The following is a 23,356-nucleotide window of genomic DNA, read 5'->3' as shown; positions in this document are numbered from 1 at the left end:
TATACATTTTTGTGTATTGCTTTATTGTGTTTAAATGTTTGGTTCTTTTGTTATAAGAAAGTGATTTAACCTGTTATAGTATGACAACACTTTTTTTGCAACTTATTTCAATATCGTGATAATACCGTATACCGTGATAAAAGCTTCAGCAATTAATCGCAACATGAAAATTTGATACCGGCACATGCCTACTGCAATCCAAACAAAGATGTTACTTAAATCAGCATTTGTTTTTAAATTCAGTGTAAAGAAAAAAAGTCTTTACCAGTGAAATTAAATAAAACCAAAGTATATAATTGTTCCAAAATGTTAAATCAAATAATGTTTAGTGCAACGAAAAAAAACTAAGATGCTACAGCAGGTGCTTTTTAAATCAAATTAAGTCAATGTAATTAAGGTAAAATAAAAGGTAACACTTTAGAATAATGGTCATTAGTTAACATTAGTTAATGTATTAACTAACATGAACTAACCATGAGCAGTACATTTGTTACTGTATTTGTTCATCTTTGTTAACGTTAGTTAATATAAATCCAGCTGTTCATGGTTTGTTCATGTTAGTTCACACTGCATTAACTAATGTTAACAAGATTTTAATAATGCATTAGTAAATGTTGAAATTAACATTAACAAAATTAATAAACGCTTTATAAGTGCAGTTCATTATTAGTTAATGTTAACTAATTTAGTTAACCAATATTAACTAATGACCATTATTCTAAAGTGTTACCAAATAAAAAGTATCATCCTATAGCAGGGTTTTTCCTGGGTCAAAAATGGTCTTCGGTGGTGGCTGACAGACATTGTCATCCACACACACAGTAAAGTCCTCTACCTACGTGATCTGTGAGCGCAACACTGACAATACATGTAAAATAAATGCAAAGAAACTTTTGTAATTTTTGCTTACCTTATTTTGACATCTGATATTATGTATGATCTCTACCTTGATGTTTGTTTCTTTTGATCCTCATTTTTTACACTATTTAATGATAATTGTTTTGGTATAATCATATCAATATTAAAAAGTAGCATAAATTAATAAATAGCCTAATTTTCTACCATATACAATTTAGTCAAATTATCAGCTAGCTAACAACTTTGTTCTGGTCTCACCTAACTCCAGTCTACACTAAATTATATTTCACTACACATTGTCAACATAAATAAGCTGAATGACTGTGGATGATTAAACTAATTCTTACTATTCACTCTTGCTGAATTGGGTAAAGCACACTTGTGTTCTCATTTCAGAGGAGTTCTGAGTAAATTAATAAACTGGTTCGTTAGTTCAAGTGTTGGACGGATCAGTTGTTCTAACCAGTCGTTAAAATGATTCAGTTCAAATGAGTCATTGGTTCGCGAATCGGACATTAGCAGACGCGTTGTGTGAGCAGATGAAGCGGAGCTGAACAAACGCTCACTATCTGCGCTTGTGCAGGGCGCGGAGAGGTAGGCTCGCGCAGGAAAGCGGCTCTTCCTCAGTTCTCCAGTTTCCGTTTGTAACACACAAGTGACATGTTCGCGAATGATTGCAATATAGGCGTATGTGCACGCGGGCGCACTTCCGGATAAATCGGCAGAAAAATACAAAGAAAACCGGTTCCGGTTTTTGGCCGGTCAACCGGTGCATCCCTAGACTAAATGATGACAGTATTTTCCTTTTTCGGTGAACCATCTCTTTAAGGCTCTGTGACTGCTCAAAATTCTGTGTAAAGACGCAATGCCGCTTAAAAGCAGACTTAAAATATGGCGGGTCTGACCCACCTCAGCCCATAGTATCAAAGGCGATGCTGAAATTGTTTTGATTCAGTGTAAATTAAAGCGAACTTGGGCCGCCCTATACTATGTCATTGTCATGACAACCGCCTATCAGTGTCAGCTCGGGTGGTTGCATGAATCAAGAAGCGGGAGACAAATCTCTTTAAGAACGATATTTGCTGATATATCTGCTGTCCTACCTAAAACGCTAACGTTAGTATCATTGTTCATTTGTTGTGCCTGCTACAAAGTGACTTTCTGGCTCTTTGAAAAAACTTTTGACCACTTTTAATCCTGCGGTAATAATTCATAAATTCATTATAGCATTTGTTCCAGCAGGCACAATTTTATTAAGAAATATAAATAACTATAGGCTACCATAGCCTACAATAGCCTATCAGTTCCACAGAATTATAACAATCATCAAAGCGTGATATATGTAGCAGGCAGAGGAAATTACAAATTCTGTATTTTTATTTATTATGAGTTGTATTTCATTGTTTATTATTTCTTTTTTTAATTTTAATTTATAACACTTTGTTAAAACTAGTTTTAAAATAGTAATGTTCAAAGCATTGTTTCCTGCGATTTTAATTCCTGTATAAATGCATTTATGCCCCTTCAGAGAACCATTAAACAGTCTGTGTAAATGCGCATTTTTGTGATTTTATGCTGCGTCACATTTGGTTTCTGTGCGTCTGCTGTGTAAAGATGCCTTTAGATCCGTGCAGCTCTTAAAGTGACAGCAGTCTAATAAACCTGATGCTGTGTTTTTAATGTTAATCAAACAAGAGAAAGAAAAAAAATTCACTCACTGCTCTTGACAACTTTAATAAGGATTAATCTATGTTTAATTTATACAATGAAGACAATGCAGTGTTATTTTCCATTTGATTATTCAATTTCTCGACCTGAAAACTACTGTTAGACTTGCCTGAAAAAATGGAAAAGCAGGTTCTATTGTATTTATTTGTGCTATTGCTCATTATTTGTTCTTATTGTATTACTGGCAGTTTAAACGTCTTTAACAATATTTGAAATCTATACAAGTTAGGCTAGTAGTTTTTTTTAGTTATAGGTCAAAAACAATCAAAACAATAAGGCTTATTTTATTTTATTTATTTATTTTGTGCAGAGACCGACCTGGCCAGTAGAAAAAATCTGTACTGTTGAGCCCTTGACAGGCCGACTGAGGCAGAGGGAGAGGCAGGTGAGACTGAGGCAGACAGAGAGACAGGTGAGACTGAGAAAGAGAGAGACAGGTGAGACAAAGGCACAGAGACACAGGTAGACTGAGGCAGACAGAGAGACAGGTGAGAATGAGGCAGAGGGAAAGATAGGTGTGACTGAGGCAGAGAGAGAGAGACAGGTGAGACTGAGGCAGATGGAGGGACAGGTGAGACTGAGGCAGATGGAGGGACAGGTAAGACTGAGAAAGAGAGAGACAGGTGAGACTGAGGCACAGAGAAACAGGTAGACTGAGACAGAGGGAGAGACAGGCAGACTGAGGCAGAGGGAGAGACAGGTGAGACTGAGGCAGATGGAGAGAGAGACAGGTGAGAATGAGGCAGAGGGAAAGATAGGTGTGACTGAGGCAGAGAGAGAGAGACAGGTGAGACTGAGGCAGATGGAGGGACAGGTGAGACTGAGGCAGATGGAGGGACAGGTAAGACTGAGAAAGAGAGAGACAGGTGAGACTGAGGCACAGAGAAACAGGTAGACTGAGACAGAGGGAGAGACAGGCAGACTGAGGCAGAGGGAGAGACAGGTGAGACTGAGGCAGATGGAGAGAGAGACAGGTGAGACTGAGGGAGAGACAAGTGAGACTGAGAAAGAGAGAGACAGGTGAGACTGAGGCAGAGAGAGAGACAGGTGAGACTGAGGCAGAGAGAGAGACAGGTGAGACTGAGGCAGACAGAGAGACAGGTGAGACTGAGAAAGAGAGAGACAGGTGAGACTGAGGCACAGAGAAACAGGTAGACTGAGACAGAGGGAGAGACAGGCAGACTGAGGCAGAGGGAGAGACAGGTGAGACTGAGGCAGATGGAGAGAGAGACAGGTGAGACTGAGGGAGAGACAAGTGAGACTGAGAAAGAGAGAGACAGGTGAGACTGAGGCAGAGAGAGAGACAGGTGAGACTGAGGCAGAGAGAGAGACAGGTGAGACTGAGGCAGACAGAGAGACAGGTGAGACTGAGAAAGAGAGAGACAGGTGAGACTGAGGCACAGAGAAACAGGTAGACTGAGACAGAGGGAGGGACAGGCAGACTGAGGCAGAGGGAGAGACAGGTGAGACTGAGGCAGAGGGAGAGACAGGTGAGACTGAGGCACAGAGAAACAGGTAGACTGAGGCAGAGGGAGAGACAGGTGAGACTGAGGCACAGAGAAACAGGTAGACTGAGGCAGCGGGAGAGACAGGCAGACTGAGGCAGAGGGAGAGACAGGTGAGACTGAGGCAGATGGAGAGACAGGTGAGACTGAGGCAGATGGAGAGACAGGTGAGACTGAGGCAGATGGAGAGACAGGTGAGACTGAGGCAGAGGGAGAGACAGGTGAGACTGAGGCAGATGGAGAGACAGGTGAGACTGAGGCAGATGGAGAGACAGGTGAGACTGAGGCAGATGGAGAGACAGGTGCGACTAAGGCAGATGGAGGGACAGGTGAGACTGAGAAAGAGAGAGACAGGTGAGACTAAGGCACAGAGACACAGGTAGACTGAGGCAGACAGAGAGACAGGTGAGAATGAGGCAGAGAGAGAGACAGGTGAGACTGAGGCAGATGGAGGGACAGGTGAGACTGAGAAAGAGAGAGACAGGTGAGACTGAGGCACAGAGAAACAGGTAGACTGAGGCAGAGAGAGAGACAGGTGAGACTGAGGCAGATGGAGGGACAGGTGAGACTGAGAAAGAGAGAGACAGGTGAGACTGAGGCACAGAGAAACAGGTAGACTGAGGCAGACAGAGAGACAGGTGAGACTGAGGCAGAGAGAGACAGGTGAGACTGAGGCAGATGGAGAGATAGGTGAGACTGAGGCAGATGGAGAGACAGGTGAGACTGAGGCAGATGGAGAGACAGGTGAGACTGAGGCAGACAGAGAGACAGGTGAGACTGAGGCAGAGAGAGACAGGTGAGACTGAGGCAGAGAGAGACAGGTGAGACTGAGGCAGATGGAGAGATAGGTGAGACTGAGGCAGATGGAGAGACAGGTGAGACTGAGGCAGAGAGAGAGACAGGTGACACTGAGGAAGACAGTGGGGTTTCTCTCAAAAGTCATTAATGCGTTTGGACGTCTGTCACCATAGTAACTGCAAACCTGCCTGGTCAAAAGCATGCCAGCAGTTTGATTTCTCAACTCTTACTGCTGGACTACAAACCAAACAGGAAACATTTTATCAAGTCATAATGAGGGCATTTCATGTTGGAAGGGCACAAAAAAGAATCAATCCTATTATAATCAATGAGGCTGTCTATAGTGCCAGGACAGTAGTCTGTAGTTGGTGTCAGATTTCACACAAACAGTATTTTTTTTTCCCTACTCCCTATCATTTCCTGTCCTCTCCTTGTATGATGTACTGTACTGAGAATAAGTGAATTAAAGGGCAAAGAACAGATAATGTTTAGAGCCACATTGTATCATTAAGCAGAGTGGTCTTGCTGAAAACCCTATGGCTGTTAAACACCAATTAACACAGGAGAGGAGCAGTTAAGATCAGCAAGAGTAGCTGATGATACTGTAGATTAGGTGTGTGTGAAAAAGGAGACCCACCTACTTGCTTAACCTGTGCTATGTGGTTATGGTCAAATGCCTTAGCAATACTTTAATCCCTTACAGTCACACAAACAAAGCTTTGTTGACACAGACAAAAAAAGAGTAAAAGACAAAACTAAATGGGAGAGGCAGAATGAGAGAGAAAAGGGGTAATAATACAAGGAAACAGCTAGTGATCCATATTTAGTGAGCAGTAAGTGTTTGCATTACTGTCTGCATCAATAACCTTTCAGCAGTGCCTGTCATTGATAACTAATAGTAAGAGGGTATTTGCCTACATAAAGCTGCACTGAACAGTTACTGAATAAGCAAAACAAAAAGAAACGGTCATGGGTAGTAGTTCAAATGTCCAAATGAAGCATGTGGCCTCTGTCACTGATATAGAGTCAGGGTGCGGTTGCACATGGGCCAGCTGTCTCACATACCCAGGAGATGAGAAGCATCTGTCATTGTGCCGTTAGACACACGGTCATCAACTGCGTTTTTTTCCCCCAGTCCTCCACTCATAGACATCATTCAACTCACTCTATCCCTTGTGATTTGGGATACTGTTCTACATAACGTCAGATATGTGATTATGGAAGCAGTGGTGCTGCAAGTCAGTTATTTTTCCCAGATAAAGGCATAGACCATTGAGCGACTCAACAATGCTGCCTTGGCAACATAACATCCACTGAGGGGCATGTTTATTATTGAGGAACACAAGTGCACTGGGAATTATGATGCATTTATAATATAAACAAATTTCTTGAGTAGCAAATCATATTAGCATGATTTCTGAAGGACCATGTGACACTGAAGACTGGAGGAATGATGCTGAAAACACAGCTTTGATCACAGGAATTAATTACATTTCAACATATTTATATAGAAAACCCCTCTTTTAAATTGTAATGATATTTCACAGTAATACTATTTTTACTATATTTTTGATCAAATAAATGCAGCTTTGTTGATTACGAAGGCGGATGCCACGATTACATAATTGTCCAAAGCCGCGATTACAAAATAAAAATTTCCACTTATATTATTCTCTGTGTTTAAAGGTCCCGTTCTTCGTGTTTTTTTGAAGCTTTGATTGTGTTTACAGTGTGCAATATAACATGTGTTCATGTTTCGCGTGTAAAAAAACACAGTATTTTTCACACAATTTACTTATCTGTATACCGCTGTTCTCACCGTCCTAAAAACGGCTGGTGATTTCCTTGTGCTATGAAGTCCCTCCTTCAGAAATACGTAACGAGTTCTGATTGTGCCAGCGGTTCCTGTGCTGTGATTCGACCACAGCTTAGCGCACGTGAAAGCGGTTCCTGTGTTGTAATTTGACAGCAGCTTAGCGCACGTTGGAATGGTCACGCCTCTTAACGGGGAGATGTATGCGTTCAATAATCTCTACAGCGTCCCTGGGAAAGCCAAACAAAGGTGATTTGACTCCTGGATGAAAATAACAGCGTCTCGATGACATGGCGATAAACACACTCAACGCAACAGTTCCTTTTCTCCACGCGACCGTCCGCTTCTCCACGTGGGACAGCAACAAGACCGCGCCCACTTTTTCGCGTTTCTTTGTGGGCGGAGGTTAGTCTGTTCTACTGCTCTACTGACGTAATTAAAGAAGGAAGTACCAGGATGTAGTCCAAGCCAGCCGTTCGCTGTAGGCTTTGAAAGGGAACTTCTGTTCAATAAAATATCTCGCTTGGCATTGAACTTTGAGCTTTATAATTTTACAGGTATTATTTATGCTCTAACAGCAACATTACACACTAACTAAAGTTTGAACAATGGGATCGCGAAGAAGGGGACCTTTAAAGGGTAACTAAACCCCAGCCCAGCGCTAAACTCAATATTTGAAAAATGCGGGGGATGAACCGAGGGCGGGACTGAGCAAAGGGCGTGGACTAGGGCTGCAACGACGATACTGCTGACTACGACAAGCTGACTACGAAAATACGTCGACGTGCGTGAAATGCGTCGACGCCACATTATTTACGTTCTAGAATGGAACAGAAGATCTAGAATAATGGCAGCTTCTGCTCCCGGGCATAGTGAAAATGATCATTTATCATATAAAGCCAGACCGCGACATTCAAAAGTGTGGGAGTACTTTAAACAGAAGCCGAATAAAACTGCTTTGTTCGCTCCGTAACGCCGGTTTCACACTGCACGCGGTGGCAGAGCAGAAGCTGTGTGTGTGTGTGTGTGTGTGTGTGTGTGTGTGTGTGTGGAGAGCGGGAGCTTTCACACTGCCAGTCAGTGTTGCCAAGTCCGCTTTTTTTCCCGCGGAATTGGGCTACTTCTACACTGTTGCCGCGGGCTGTGTCTCATGTCCGCGGGTTGAAGCAAAAAAAAACACACATATTTAACCCACCGAACGCGATGTTTACCAGAGAACCTCCCCGAAACGCGATTGGGCTTGTTTTGGGCTAGTTTTGAGTAACGAATGGGTGGGTTTTGTTGTGTAAACCTGGCAACCCTGCTGCCAGTGTTCTCTCCAGTGTTCTCTCGCGCAGCTGAACCGTGGCGCGTGTTTTGCAACAGACGGTCACATTTTCCGGTGTTCTTCTCCGACCCCAGTACGTCTCGTGCTTTTATTTATTATGGGCTGCATATATCTCCTGTTAATGCGACCCGGTTCCCCTCTGTCCCAAACACATATGCATAATAACATGCTGTGTATAGGTAGTTTGCATGATTAAAGTAACATTAAAGTTAAGATATGCCTCTAGCTTTAATCATTTAAATGTGTCTTTGAAGTTTGGGCAAAAACTTCTGGCAGCTTTAGTCGTTGTTTATGCACATGTATCTTCAAAATAGATGACTAGTTATACATTACAACTATGCTGAAAGCTCCTGTATGTGAACCTTTTGCAGATAAATACAAGTGCATTTTCGTTTACTTTTGACACAAATCAATAAGTAAATCATACTCAACTACTATAGTAAACAACTTTTCCTAATTAGGCCCGCTCTGTATACATTTTATGATGAATAGTATCATTATATATTATGTTTAAAAAGCTTCTTGTGTTCATATATTTCATTATAAAATGGCATACTATGTTCACTACCCTTCCTGAAATACAATTAATATTGTCATCATTCATTGATTTCATGTTAAAATAATATACAAATTCACTACCCTCTTTGAAATACAATAATCAGTAAAAAAGAATAATAAGATTAATCTGGAAAAATAATCGTTAGATTAGTCGACTAATCGAAAAAATAATCGTTAGATTAGTCGACAGAAAAAATAATCGTTAGTTGCAGCTCTAGCGTGGACTAGGGCTGAATGATATATCGTTATCGTATCTATATCTAGATATGAACTTTCAAGATATTACTATCGAAAAAAGCAACTATATAGACGATATAGATTTCCCCTCTCCGCGCTCGCCCTGCATACACCTCTGGCAGTCACAACAAAATCAGTTTTACGAGTGCCCTTGAATGCACCGCTAAAGCCAGCGCGCACACACTACCAGGGACGTGGGAAGAGGGGGGGGGGGGGGGGGGGTGGCGTTTCCAGGGTGATGCGTCATTGCTTGTCACGTGACACCGCAGCAGCAACAGCGCTGAATCAATGATGATCTGCTTTTATGTCATTTTTTCCTTTTTTATTCAGAATATTCACAAATGTGTTAGCTATGGCATGAAATATCTGATATTCCGATTGTCAAATACATGCAAGTGGAAGTATATTGTTGTTTAAACACCTTTATAACGATCGCGTTAGTTGAGCTGTATGCACGATGGGCGCCGCCGTGTTAGTTTGTGCCACAGACGCAGTTCAGAGAATCGGATCTGTTGGCTTTATAACCTCTATGTTTACAACACGTGAATTCATCCACTTCTCCCGAAATACTTAAAAGTAAGTGGCTGATGAACTGGGAATAGAATAGAGTAAACATTGAAGTTTCTTACACGATGTGTATCTGATATGAATAAAACGTGTCGAATTATAATGGAAAGGATTATTATTACCTCTTCCATAGACATCAGTGTGTATTTTACAAACACTAAATGTATTGTTTTTTTAGTACTTATGTGAATTTATATGTTTGAAACCTAAAATAAACAGTATGTGGTTGAAAACACTGAAAAGTTGTGATATATGACAGCTCTGAGCGCACCTGTCTCAGTTGATCATGTGATGCACTTAGGGTGACCACCATCAAACAAACCAAATGTGGGACGATTACTAAGTTTGTGTGGGACAATGTGGGACATGTTACCAACACTAAAACATAACCTGAAATTGTTGTATAATCTTAAATTCAACATCACTGAGCCCAAAGGCAGCAGGCATCATGCAGATAACTACTTTTGAAACAGTTCTGACCAAGTGCAACTAAAATCCAACTAAATAAATAATGAAACAAATAAAACAACATTAAATTAGTTAATCTTATATATTAATATATATATTAATATATATATATATATATATATATATATATATATATATATATATATATATATATATATATATATATATAAATGAATATATATATATATATATATATATTCATTTATATACAGAACTATCCATTCGTTTTCTGACAGGGAACACATAGAACAAATTCACCGCTCCACATTTTGATTGACAGCCGTCACAACCTACCAGTGACCGTGTTTACTCCTTTCTTTTCAACCATTGGATATGGTTTAAAAAATGGCTTTTGTATTTGTGTAAGGCGGGATGTTACTTCTGACGAAGCGCTGTTAAATATAGGTGAAGAACGATGCCGCAAAAATAATAAATAAAATGCTTTCTTAAAAAGGCAAAAGAACGCATGCATGTTTTCTCAATATGATCATTAAAAGTCAACAGACTGGTGAAAATGCGGGACATTTTCTCAATATGCGACATGCGGGACAAGGGGTGAAAATGCTGTGCGGTACAACGCAAAGCGGGACAGGTGGTCACCCTAGATGCACTTGATCATCCGCTCCAGGGACCAGCCTAGACTGATTACACCTGTTTGATCGTACGTGCGAAAGACAGAAATTTTTGAAATGTAGGCTTAAATCAAACACATTTTAATTCAGATTCTGATTTTCACCGAACACGTAGTCATATCGTATTGTATCGATATCGAGATATCTGGCAAGAAAATCGAGATATGATATTTTGTCCATATCGTTCAGCCCTAGCGTGGACCTGAGACCCGCAGTGACGGATTGATGGACAGCTGTCTGACTGTATGGTAGAGTGGCCAGACGGAAGCCACTCCTCAGTAAAAGGCACATGACAGCCCGTCTGGAGTTTGCCAAAAGGCAACTGAAGGACTCTCAGACCATGAGAAACAAAATGATCTGGTCTGATGAAACAAAGATTTAACTCTTTGGCCTGACTGACAAGCGTCATGTCTAGTGGAAACCAGGCACCGCTCATCACCTGGCCAATACCATCCCTACAGTGAAGCATGGTGGTGGCAGCATCATGCTGTGGGGATGTTTTTCAGCGGCAGGAACTGGGAGACAGGTCAGGATCGAGGGAAAAATTAATGCAGCAATGTGCAGAGACCTCCTTGATGAAAACCTGCTCCAGAGCGCTCTGGACCTCAGACTGGGGCGAAGGTTCATCTTCCAAAAGGACAACGACCCTAAGCACACAGCTAAGATAACAAAGGAGTGGCTACGGGACAACTCTGTGAATGTCCTTGAGTGGCCCAGTCAAAGCCCAGACTCGAATCCGACTGAACATCTCTGAACAACACCGGAGCTCCCCATCCAACCTGATGGAGCTTGAGAGGTCCTGCAAAGAAGAATGGGAGAAACTGCCCAAACATAGGTGTGCCAAGCGTGTAGCATCATACTCAAAAAGACTTAAGGCTGTAATTGGTGCCCGAGGTGCTTCAACAAAGTATTAAGCATTCATGTGATTTTTTCGTTTTTTATTTTTAATAAATTTGCAAAGATTTCAAACAAACTTTTTTCACGTTGTCATTATGGGGTATTGTTTGTAGAATTTTGAGGAAAATAATTAATTGAATCCATTATGGAATAAGGCTGTAACACAACACAATGTGGAAAAAGTGAAGCGCTGTGAATACTTTCCGGATGGACTGTGAATAGTTAATATATAAATATAAATTATAAAGCCACATTTTGGTTAAGTTGTTGAGTTATTATTGAGTTTTACTTTCACCATTGTGTTGTTTCCCAGCTATTAGTAAAGTTAAAAAATTTTGCTTCATTTGAGAGGTTTTCCTCAACGGTTGTGAGAGGCTATGGCAGTTCATAGCACAGCGAGAGTTCACCATTCTAATGTGCTTTTAACTGTATAAGTTTTAATGTCTAACTCCACTACTACTCATTCTTTAGAGCAGTATCTATGTCCTAAAGACCCAGAATGCATTGCGTTGCTAACATCACATTCCCATTCTCTATAGCAGTGCTTCTCAAACCTGTCCTGTGGACCCCCAACCATTGCATATTTTGGATGCCTCCTTCATTATGGTGCGTTCCAGACGAGGTTGGATGTGGTAATCTCCCAAATGAAATGTCCCACTTCAGACCTCAGTGTGTTCCAGTCAATCACACGTCACGTTCACATGTTGACGATGTGATGTCGCCATGACACAAGGAAGCTTATCATATTTTGGGTTCAATTATGGCAAAAACAGAAAAAAACTAACATAATCGCTTTGAAAATAGCTGAAGAAAAGCAAAAACGAAGGTATCATTACATAAACATAATGTCTAATATTACAACTTTGTTTTTACGTTTATGCTCATTAGAAGCAGGACTTGCCGACATCTTGGAAGTGACGTCAAATGACATGTTTCGCTGAGGTCAGGGTCGATCAATGTACCCCGAGTTCAGAAGTCAAATGTCCCACTTTTGAGTGGCGTTATTTCCAAGCAGGAGGTAGGATCTGTCTGGATGCAGCATTAGTAACACCCAATTCAAGTATTGGGCTGTGTCCGAAATCACCCTCCTCTACACTCTTAAATATGGCACTATTTGAAGGGACAGACAGCCATTTGTAGTGGTGTCCGAAACCATAGTTGACGTTATTGAGTGCACGCAATAATGAAAGTACAAACGATGTAGGCTCAAAAGCCAGAGAATACCCATAATGCACAGTGAGAGTCTAAATTAATGCTGCCTTCACGTGCTATCGGAAATGTCCTAATTCCCACTTTAGACGTCGTGATTACGAGCTTGTTGCATTCAAGTGCTTTGTTGTCGGAGTGAACAGGAATCATGGTGGACACCAGGTTATTCTTGCCTATTTATTGGGAAAGTCTTATTAAAACCATCATCATTTGTAGTCTCCATGCACCGACAACCATAAACATTCCACATAGTCCGCTTTCTGCTGATTCTGTAATTTCAGTCAAATGCAGGCTATTTTCGCTGTGTACCAAACATACAATACACTTCATATGATTACTCACATGTAAATATGTACTACGTTAATGTCAAGACAAGACGACCAAGCTGTTTTGGACCTGCCACAGCAGTCCAGTTCTCCCCGCCACCATGTTTAAAGCTTATGACACGCCCATCTCGGGAATTGGGGTATCAAAATTATTTCCGAACTTCCCAGTGGTAAACACGACATCAGAGGGCGTTCATGTGCAATTTTTACCTAGGAAACTCGTATTTACGATAATTCCGATAGCACGTGAAGGCAGCATAATTCCGGTGTCTCGCCAGGAGATGGTGCCCGCAGCTGAATCAATCATCCATCTATTTTTCATTTCCAAACCGCGCTGGTCCAGCGTAATATCAAACAGGTAATGGTATATAAAGTCATTTTTAATTGCTTATTAAATTGTTTATTTACGGTTTATATATGTTAGTTTCCATGGCAGAGTTAAAGATAAATCTTTGCATTACTACCGGAGCTGCCAGTTTGCTACGTTTCAAATAATTATTAAACAGAAAGCACAAACTATGCAAAAGCAGCAGCCCTTCCGGCACACCCAGTGTCCGAATTCACTCACTTGTTTTCATTCACTCCTTCAAGTGGACTATATTAGTGGAGTAATGTAGGGGATAGTGAATGAGGGTATAGGGGGCGATTTGGAACACAGTATCGCAGTCTCTACTTGAATCAGGTGTCAGATGAGGGAGACATCCAAAATATGTCCCCAGGACAGGTTTGAGAATCACTGCTCTATAGGATTTCAAACCAAATATGAATGTAACACGAAAACTGATTTGTAAAAATTGCATTTCATGTGATCTTTTTTCCCGTTCACACTTGCTAAATCTGATCGGGTTTAAATCGGATATGCAAAAGTTTGTCGCCACCTATTGGCGTACTACATATAAGAGACTACTAAAAAGATCTTTTGGTGAACGGATTTAAATGAATCTGAATCAAATTCGCCATTACTAGCTACTGCAATCAAACAAATTATCATCAAGACACATCCAACTAAATTCAGAACAATTACATCCTCAAATGTGACCAAACTTAGTAATACATCAATGTTTGCATCTATCGCAAATGATGCATTTCTTCTGTGAGAAGGCGAATAACTCCTCTAACTAAATCGTAAATATGGCTTCGAAATTAATGCACAAACAATGTGTTGTTCAATTGTTCTTCGTACAAAACAAATCTGTCACAAAGGTGGGCATGTGTGCCGTGCAGACAACAGATCTTTGCAGGTTTTGTGTCATGCAGTGAAGCAGAGATCAGCACACGGCCTTTAACGGGCTAACACACAGTAGCATGCTAGCCTCAAATTCAAATCTGCATATTGTGTAATATTTTCCTCTTAAAAAGACAAAACTACTGAATAAAAAAACGGAAGTGTAGAGTAGATAAAAGCACGGTGGTGCGCATCGCTGCCACTCATCCTACCTGTTTCCACAAAAGCTTTTTATTCCAGAGAAGCTTGACATAACAGCGCTGAACATTAGCCAGCAACAGTGCTGCTGTAAACACAAACCAAACCCCGCTCGAACTGCGCATGCGCAGCCACACTCTTCGGCAAGGATCGGAATGGAATCGAATATCAGCGTATGCATGGAATTCTGCATACTGGTATTTAATAGTAGTAGCCTGTATAAAAAGTTTTTTGAGGAAAAACATTGCAAAGAGTAGTATCCTACATTCAATGAAATCATTATGTTGCATGTTTACCTGACAGAGTCCGTTTATCATTTAGAAAATAAACCTGCATAAAACTTCGAAACATTTGAAGCAACGAGTAAAAAAAAAAAAAATGATTGGCTAAAATCAAAGCTGATATCAAATGCAAATTGAGCACGTTGCATTGTGGGATACAGGTTTGCATGCAGTTTGCTTTGCTGCAGCAATCGTAGTAGCAGAAAATTTGTATATGCAGTTTTCATACTGCAGAAACAAAAGAGTTGCCTAGAATGTTATTCTAAACATAGCCAATATGTCACAAACAGTTGTACAAGTAACCTACATTTTGGAAAAAGTAGCATACATTTTGGTCATAAAACATCCATTCAGAAAACCTATATCTTGTGTTATAAAATAGCCTACATGGATACTGCAGATATAGGAAGTGTTGAACAATGCATTTCCTACTGAACTTAAATTGATATTATTTGTTAAATGTAATATAACACTATTCATTAGATATTTAAAGTGTAAAAATAGTAATATATTCTCTTTAAGAGAAGTTACTCTGCCATTTGTTTGGTTTCATAACAGGAAGCTTTGATTTTACTTTCATAATCAACCAGATTTTTTTTTTCATCACTATAAACTACAACTATCTATTGTAAAGTTCTGAGCATTGTGACACCTTGTCATTTTCACACCACACATAATAGCAATACATTTTTTGTGAGCTTGCCTTTAAATAATGACTATTTCAGTTTGTCCAGGTGAGGATATTGCAGTCAAGAGTCCAACCGTCACATGTCATATACGTAGCACACCAGCAGATGTCATGCTTATTCATAAAACTGCATCCTCGCAGAAAGAAAGAGTTTGAACACTCACAAGTGATGATGTAACTGTTTATTATCTTCTTGGCATGCAACTACATGTCATGACCTTTAGATTCATCTCACCAGCTTGCCCTACATATCAGAGCAAAGCTTAGCCAAGATACAAGAGCAATAACAAACAAACAACCAAAACAGTAAGAATCGACTGTGCGTTGGCTACATTTCTATATATTCTTTCTTGCATTGCCACAAGCAAATAGGAAATCCTTGCCCGGTGGTATTTAAAAAGAAACAAATGCAATATAAATAATCTTTACTATTATTTCATCAAAAGATATTCCTGACTTTTAGAATCTTTCTCTCTGTGACCATAAATAGCCTCATATATCTGATTATACATCATAAAAATGTGCAGTATGTCCATCTAATGATGGCTCTGGTTGTATAAAATGACGGATGCCCATCTTCTATTCATTTACAATTGAATCGAACAATAGATTTGCAAAGAAAATGTCTAATACAGACGTAAAAATATCCAACACATCAGTTTGTTTTTGCAGTTGCACACAGGACAAAAACAAGCATCATCACAACCAAACACGTCCTGACCCATTATTACAGCTAAGCAAATTTTTAAAATTTAAATGCAAACAAAAATGACATTTCCAAAGGGAAAAAAACCTACAGAACTATGAATATAAAACAATAACAATCATAATCCTGATATTAATCCATAAGAGCAGACAGTAAGCGCTATAGGAAGTGAGTTAAATGTAAGATACAGTGCAGGACACTCACAGCGCTGGGGTGTTGTGTGACACAACTACACAATCATACTTCCTTTGCCAAAGAAACTCTTTGCCAAAGTCAGCATGCATGATAGATACAGGGCTGAGCTGGGCAGATAAACGAGTCAAACATGTACTAATAAGGCTTTGCTGCGTTATATTTTTGACAGCTAGCGAGGAAATTAAAATGGTAACTCATATCGTTACCAACCCAGCGCCATTTTTTGAAACCCTCATATCAGATGAGGCCGAACATAAAAAATAAACCCAAAATAGAGGCAAAATTCTCTTCATGTACACTAAATCAACAAGATGTTGAGCTTGCACACACTAGGACTCGTCCACTGAAAATGAACACATTTCTGCGTATATCAGCATTTTGCAAAAAAATATCTTCCCCTGTTGAAAAACACTTTGACTGCAGGAGGCAAAATGAGCCTTCCTTTAATGACCAGGAAGATTTCACTCCTCATTACTCATTTCAGTGGAAAAACACTAATATACCACATAAGTAAAACCGTGATTAACAGTCTTAAGTGATAAAGCATTCATATTCATATTTTGTTCAGGCTTAACAAAGACATGTGCACATTCATACACAAAATATTCATACACGTACACTTAACTGGTCCAGGCAATCCATTTAACAAAGGAGAAGTCAGTGACCGGAGAAGAACATTAAACAAAAAACAATCCCGTTATAAATAAGATACTGAATCAAATAAATGGTTTTATATAGGAGAGGTTTTCATCACCTTTCAGGAGCACTACAGTGCACAAAACTAGATTAAAACACCAGCATTCTTGTTATCATGAGTATTTTTGATGTTTATCAAGCAGGAAATAATCCTGAAAAACATGTGATGGTGTATAGATACTGTAGGGTTGATAGTACTTTCAAAATGCAGAACAAACAATTAAAAACGGATACAAAATATTCCAACAACAACTTCATGGAAGTTAGCAATGTTTTGTAATAAAATAAAGGAAACAGGAATTTTGGTGGAAAATTTTAACTAAAAATTGTATCTAATCGTCTGTATTATTTAAACTGAAAATACAAAAGCAACGTACAAGAAACAGAAACAGAAGTAATGAAAATGAGGGGACCTTTGGACCAATGTGAACAACGAACAGGAACTGTCACTGTAATCAGCGTTTCATACACACTAAACACAATCCCACATCCTCAAATGAGACTGAACTCTAAAATTCTATTGTGCTATTTGTTTCTTGTAGCTATTAAAGGAACAGTTCACCCAAAAATGATCAAAATTAAGCATTATAGTACTCAAGACTTGAGTCCGGGTCCAAGACCATATTTTCAGTCTTGAATTGGACTCAACCCACTGTCTTGACTCTAACATGAGCCTGTTCTGTTCTTGGTCTTTACTCAGATTCAAGCCTCTTCTGATCTCTGTCTTGACAATCTAAACCAGGGGTGTCCAACCCTGGTCCTGGAGAGCTACCACCCTGCAGATTTTAGCTCCAACCTCAATCAAACACACCTGAACCAGCTAATCATGGTGTTCAGGGTGCTAGATAATTACAGACAGGTGTGTTGGAGCAGGGTTGGAACTGAAATCTGCTGGACAGTAGCTCTCCAGGAGCATGGTTGGACACCCCTGATCTAAACAATCAAATTACACTTCAAATACATTTTTCCAAAGATGGTTTCTGTCATTTTAGGTAGTTTTTATGACGTATATGTACTTTTTTAAATTTTTATAACTGTGGTTTTAGTTAGTTATTTGATGCTATAAAACCAGGAGTGTGACGTCATGATTGACAGCTGAGATCGACAGCTTCTCTGAGCTAAGTAGTCACTGAGGCATCAACGATGAGTTATGAGTTGTTCTGCATTAAACTGTACAAACCAATTCTGTGGGAGTGTGGGTGGGACCTTGATACCATGACTCCACTTCACAATCACTAGTGCACAGACTCGGGTCCCGAATCAGCACAAGTTGTCAGCTCCATATTGGGACATTGGTGGATTCACTTTTCTACAATGGAAGAGAGTGAAGGTCCACTGTCTATCTTTTTTTACAGTCTATGGTCTTGACTCAGACTCAAGACTCTTTGGTCTCTGTCTTGACTCAGGCTTGTCCATTTTTTGGTCTTTGTCTTGACTGAGACTCAACCCTCTACTTGTCTCTCTCTTGACTCTGACTTGAGCCTCTTCTGATCTCAGTCTTGACTCAGACTCATCCCATTTGTAGTCTCTGTCTTGACTTAGACTTGAGCCTCTTCTGATCTCAGTCTTGACTCGGACTAATCCCATTTGTAGTCTCTGTCTTGATTTAGACTTGAGCTTCTTCTGATCTCAGTCTTGACTCGGACTCATCCCATTTGTAGTCTCTGTCTTGACTTAGACTTGAGCCTCTTCTGACCTCAGTCTTAAATCATACTCGTCCCTTTTGCGGTCTCAGTCTTGACTCAGACTCAAGCCTCTTCTGATCTCAGTCTTAACTCAGACTCGTCCCTTTTGTGGTCTCTGTCTTTAATCAAACTCTTGCCTCTTCTGGTCTCAGTCTTGACTCAGACTCAACCCTTTTCTTTTCTAGACTTCGTCTTGATTCAAGCTCTAGTCTCTTCTAGTCCTGGTCTTGACTCAATCTCTAGCCTTCTCTGGTCTCATTCTTTACTCAGACTCAACGCTCTTCTGGTCTCAGTTTTGCCTTGTGCTCAACCCTCTTCTAGTCTTGGTCTTGACTCAATCTCTAGCCCTCTCTGGTCTCTGTTTTGACTCAGACATGACCCTCTTCCGGACTCAGTCTTGACTCAGACTAGACACTCTTCTGGTCTCAGTCTTGATTTGTGCTCAACCCTTTTCTAGTATTGGTCTTGACTCAATCCCTAGCCTTCTCTGGTCTCTGTCTTATCTTGGATTCACGCATCTTCTGGTCTCAGTCTTGACTCGGGACTCATCCCTCTTCTGTTCTCGGTCTTGACTCGGACTTGACCCTTTTGTGGTGTGGGTCTTGACTCAGACTTGAATCTCTTCTGGTCTCTGTCTTGACTAAACCTCTAGCCTCTTCTAGTCTTGCTCTTGACACAGACTCAGCCTACTCAGGTCTCGGCCTGGAGTCGAACTCAAATAAGCCGATCTAGACTACAACACTGCAAAGTGTTTTTTTTCCCCGCCATAGTTCTCAAATCTTGAGTTTTCATGACCAATCGACACTGTTAAAGCTGGTGAGAAACATCTTGATGCACTGTATTTGAATGTAAAATATCACCTGAAAATTGAGAGCTCAAGCGAAGGGGAAGATTTTCAGTGATTAACTTAATTTCCTCACACAAAACTATCGTATGGCATCATAAAATAGCGCACAAGTCATGTGGGCCACTTTAACTATTTGTTTATGGTGCATTTTTGAAGCTCCAGTATCCATTTACTTTAATTTTATGAAAAATACATTATTTGTATCATACAGGTTTGGAACGACATAAAGGTGAGTAAATGATGACAGTTCGTTTTGGGTGAACTGTTTCTTTTTAGTAATTGTACAAAATATTGATTGACTGTCTATGAAATGTCTCTTAGAGATATCAGACCTATACCACAATCCACATACATTTAAACAATGATCAATGAATGGTTGTTTCAAACAATGATGCCCAACAAATAATTCATGCACATAACATTTCAGTGGCTAACACTGCAATAATATTAATAATAATGCAAGTATATTGATTCCAAGCACCTTGGTTATTCTTGATATATACTGGAAGAGCCCACTATATAGTTTTTATACAGTAGATTATGGTTTCCTCAGTGAGCTAAAAGCTAGTGAGAACCGTCACTTCTGTAAAGAGTTACGGGACATGGATAATTGGTTTCCTGGCTTGGAGAGGGTTCAGATTGGCTGACATCAAGAGTTACCTGAGGTGGAGTTGTGACTCAAAGTGAACATTCATCCACAAGCAGTGATTAAGAAAAAACAAACTGACTCTGAACAGATGATGAGTGATTACAATTACAGGGCATAGCTAGCTCTTATGAAGAGAACACATGAATACAGAAGGCTTTCGGCTGCGTCTTGCTGCCTCGATTGACTCCTATAAGGGCAACTCTACCTTCTACCTAAGGAGGATGGTGGATTCTTGGCATGACCCCATGGAATTAGAACATAAGGAGGGCTGATGTGTTCAGCCGCCTCAGTTCCCGTTTAGCAGCATCTCAGGTCCTGGACTGGGTAGCGGGGGGTCTCCGGGCCTGGGCGAGCACGTCCTCATCGGCATCTTCCCCATATTGAGGCCTCCAGGAGAGAGGGTCTTTCTGTAATGTCACAAGTCACCATTAACTTAAATAAATGTATCAACTATTAAAAGGGAAGAGAAAATGATTCCTATGATCATTTGTTGTTGATGTCAAAGGTTGTCAAATAAATAAGCTTTCCATTGATGTATGGTTTGTTAGGATAGGGCAATATTTGGCCGAGATACAACTATTCGAAAATCTGGAATCTGAGGGTGCAAAAAAATCTAAATATTTAGAAAATTGCCTTTAAAGTTGTCCAAATGAGACAGATCATTAATCTGTGCACAGTTGCTTCAAAACACGTTCATGTGTGGTGTAAGATTTGATTTGAAATTTTGAATATGTTTGCAATGTTTATCAGCCCGCCACATCAAATAAAAAACATAACTGGGAAAAAGTGATGATAAAATACTCTTTCGTGACCCCAAAACGAATCCAAACTATAAATACCATACTATTTAAATTACACTATGTATTGAATGAGTGACAGAGTCAGTATGTCACTTTTGTTCAGCAGTTAGATTGCATTCATATGAGAACAAATTTCCAATTTACCATCCTCTCTTTCCATACTGACAGCGCTGAGAGTTGTTGTATGAGAAAGAATCCTGACATTGTGCAGATGCTCATCACTACTACAGCAACCAATGTAGATGCACTGGATATTGACTACAGTCAAACTGATTTGATTTCATCATTTGCAAAATGACAAGCAAACAGTCAGCCCTAAAAATAGGGATTTGAAAACCGAATCAGATTTGTGTGCAGTCAACAAAGCTTTGCTTACCTGAATGCCATCTTCTTCATGAGGTGGGTGTCCATTCTGTCAGGCAGGTTGTTTTCCAACTGAGAACTGGATGCTGGATCACCGAAGACTGTGGAGAGGTGGTTGTTCTGGGAGCGGCTTTGCATTTCGACTGAATCCTTCAGATTATACAAGCAATTAAACACTATACAACACAAAAACAACCAAATGCAATGTAGGCTTTCAAGACTGAGTCTAAATGTTACCTCAGAGTTGCCGTCCTGTGTCTCTGTATCCTCCATGTCCAGCGCGGACAACTCCAGCTCGATGTCTCTGTCAGGCTCACTTTCTGTTCCATCCTTCTCCAGCAGATCTGTGCAATGCTTTGACCCGCTGCTGAAGGAATTACGTCTTACATGCAGCCCGGACACAGCTAGCTGATCACTGAAAAACACAGACACACACTGAGCTCTGAAACATACCTACACTTAAGAATACAAATGCAGTCGGCTCTGTTGTTTGGTGTTCTCAGACTAGAAACTCAATTTTGAGATCAGGTGAGAGGTGTTCTCCCACTCAGAATCTGCCCTATGAGTAATCATCATTGACACCAAAAAACAATGTTAAATTATTAGAGGACATATCGGAGGAAAACAGGATTTTTTTTCATTTGAAATGAAAGGTAGATTCATCTATTCATTTTGCATGTATCCACAGTTTGCAGTGTGTGTGTGTGTGTTAACTACTCACTTCTCCTAATGTGTGTGCACTAACTTGGATGGGTTAAACATGGGTTACCATACTTTTTACATAGTATCAGTGGTGCAAGACACATTGACTAACATTATAAAAAATAAAATGCTACAATATGGCCCCTTTAAGATGACAAACAAAATTAATTTAAAACTATTATACATAACCCAGATTATACATGGTCTTATTTAAGAGATTTGTACATGAATTGTAGCAGGCGGATAAGGACTTGTGTGTGTTAAGGAGACTCTCATTGCTGTGTATAAGTGCAAACACAAACAAGAGGAGCTATGTTCCGGCTGCTGCTCTATTTTTAGAATGGTACAGAGGACAGCGAGACGACTACGGCGGGGTGGGGTGGGGTTGAAGACTGGGAAACACTGTGAAGACTACTTGTACAATGTTCCTGACAATCCAGAAAAATGAATGTACAAATGACACTAATAATACATGCGTGACATTGCTATGGTGGTTGTTTACTAGACCAAGTCAAACGAACCCACCCCAAGTCTCTATGATATGGCTCGGGTCTCTAAATATGGCTCAGGTGCCTCCTTCAATGCAAATCTATGGGATTTTTAGTTTCATGTCTCATTTTGAAATGGTACCTCTCTAGAAAGCTGGAGTGACTAGAGGAATCAGAACCACGTGGGCCCCATCTGAGGTCACTGTGACCAATATGACAGCCATAGTCTGTAAAGAGAAGAGAACACAAATCACTCTCAGAGCCAAATAAATTCAGAGTCAAAAGCATAGCGGGCCAAAAAAACGAACCTCTGAAGTTGATTGATGTGGTGCCGGCGCACCTCTGCGATGCAGTGGCCTGGACTGGGTCAGTGGTGTGAAAGCCAGTGCGGGAAGCCCGGGAGATGGCTCCCCATTTAGAGATGATGGGCCCCTCTCCAAAAGGAATGATGGGATCTTCGTCTTTTAGACGCCTGTAGGGTTCGAACATGTGCAGCCACCGTTTGCCACCACTCTCCCCGTCCTGAGGACAGATATTAGGAAATCCTTTAGAAGCCATATCACAATCACATTTATGAAGCACTGCTTTGTGTAGTGCAACTGGTCATGATATAGAAGTCATTTCTAAACTGACCATTTATTTACAATTATCACAACAAAAATGTGAAATATGTTATTTACTTTTACAAAAGGGTATTCGTAGTCCTGAAAAGTGACCATTTTAGATTAATCTGCATTACAGTCCCTCTCACATTACAGTGAAGTAACTCCACTTCTACATATATGCATTCATTTGGATTGGTTGAAAATCAGTCTGAATGTGATCTGAAATGACTCAATTCCCAGGGAAGGCATGACAAAATGTAAACCCTGAATGTAATGTACTGTATGTCACTTTGTATAAATGTGTA

At 40.2% G+C, this 23,356-nt stretch overlaps 2 protein-coding genes across 5 annotated transcripts in view; both read right to left on the bottom strand.

The window, feature by feature from the left end:
* rabgap1 (RAB GTPase activating protein 1) overlaps positions 1-14,467 on the bottom strand; it is a 135,092-nt gene extending 120,625 nt beyond the window's left edge. For all 3 annotated transcript variants that reach the window (XM_079804875.1, XM_079804877.1, XM_079804876.1), the window contains exon 1: positions 14,361-14,467. The gene's annotated coding sequence lies outside the window, so the exon portion shown is untranslated. The remainder of the gene's footprint in view (positions 1-14,360) is intronic.
* A 5,098-nt stretch (positions 14,468-19,565) lies between these two features.
* The window catches only part of rc3h2 (ring finger and CCCH-type domains 2), a 29,165-nt gene continuing 25,374 nt past the window's right edge, over positions 19,566-23,356 (bottom strand). Inside the window, exons 15-19 of one of the 2 annotated variants that reach the window (XM_079804888.1) lie at positions 22,755-22,968; positions 22,589-22,673; positions 21,494-21,671; positions 21,270-21,406; positions 19,566-20,500 (exon numbers count right to left, since the gene is read on the bottom strand). In XM_079804888.1, coding sequence (XP_079661014.1) covers positions 20,380-20,500; positions 21,270-21,406; positions 21,494-21,671; positions 22,589-22,673; positions 22,755-22,968 — 735 coding nt within the window. In that variant the 3' untranslated portion in view covers positions 19,566-20,379. The remainder of the gene's footprint in view (positions 20,501-21,269; positions 21,407-21,493; positions 21,672-22,588; positions 22,674-22,754; positions 22,969-23,356) is intronic. The other variant, XM_079804889.1, reaches the window with a different exon arrangement.

The sequence above is a fragment of the Gobio gobio genome, assembly GCF_949357685.1.
Source record: "Gobio gobio genome assembly, chromosome: 22".
Lineage (NCBI taxonomy): Eukaryota > Metazoa > Chordata > Actinopteri > Cypriniformes > Gobionidae > Gobio > Gobio gobio.
Note: the sequence above shows the minus strand (reverse complement) of the source record. Positions and strands in the feature narration are given on the sequence as shown.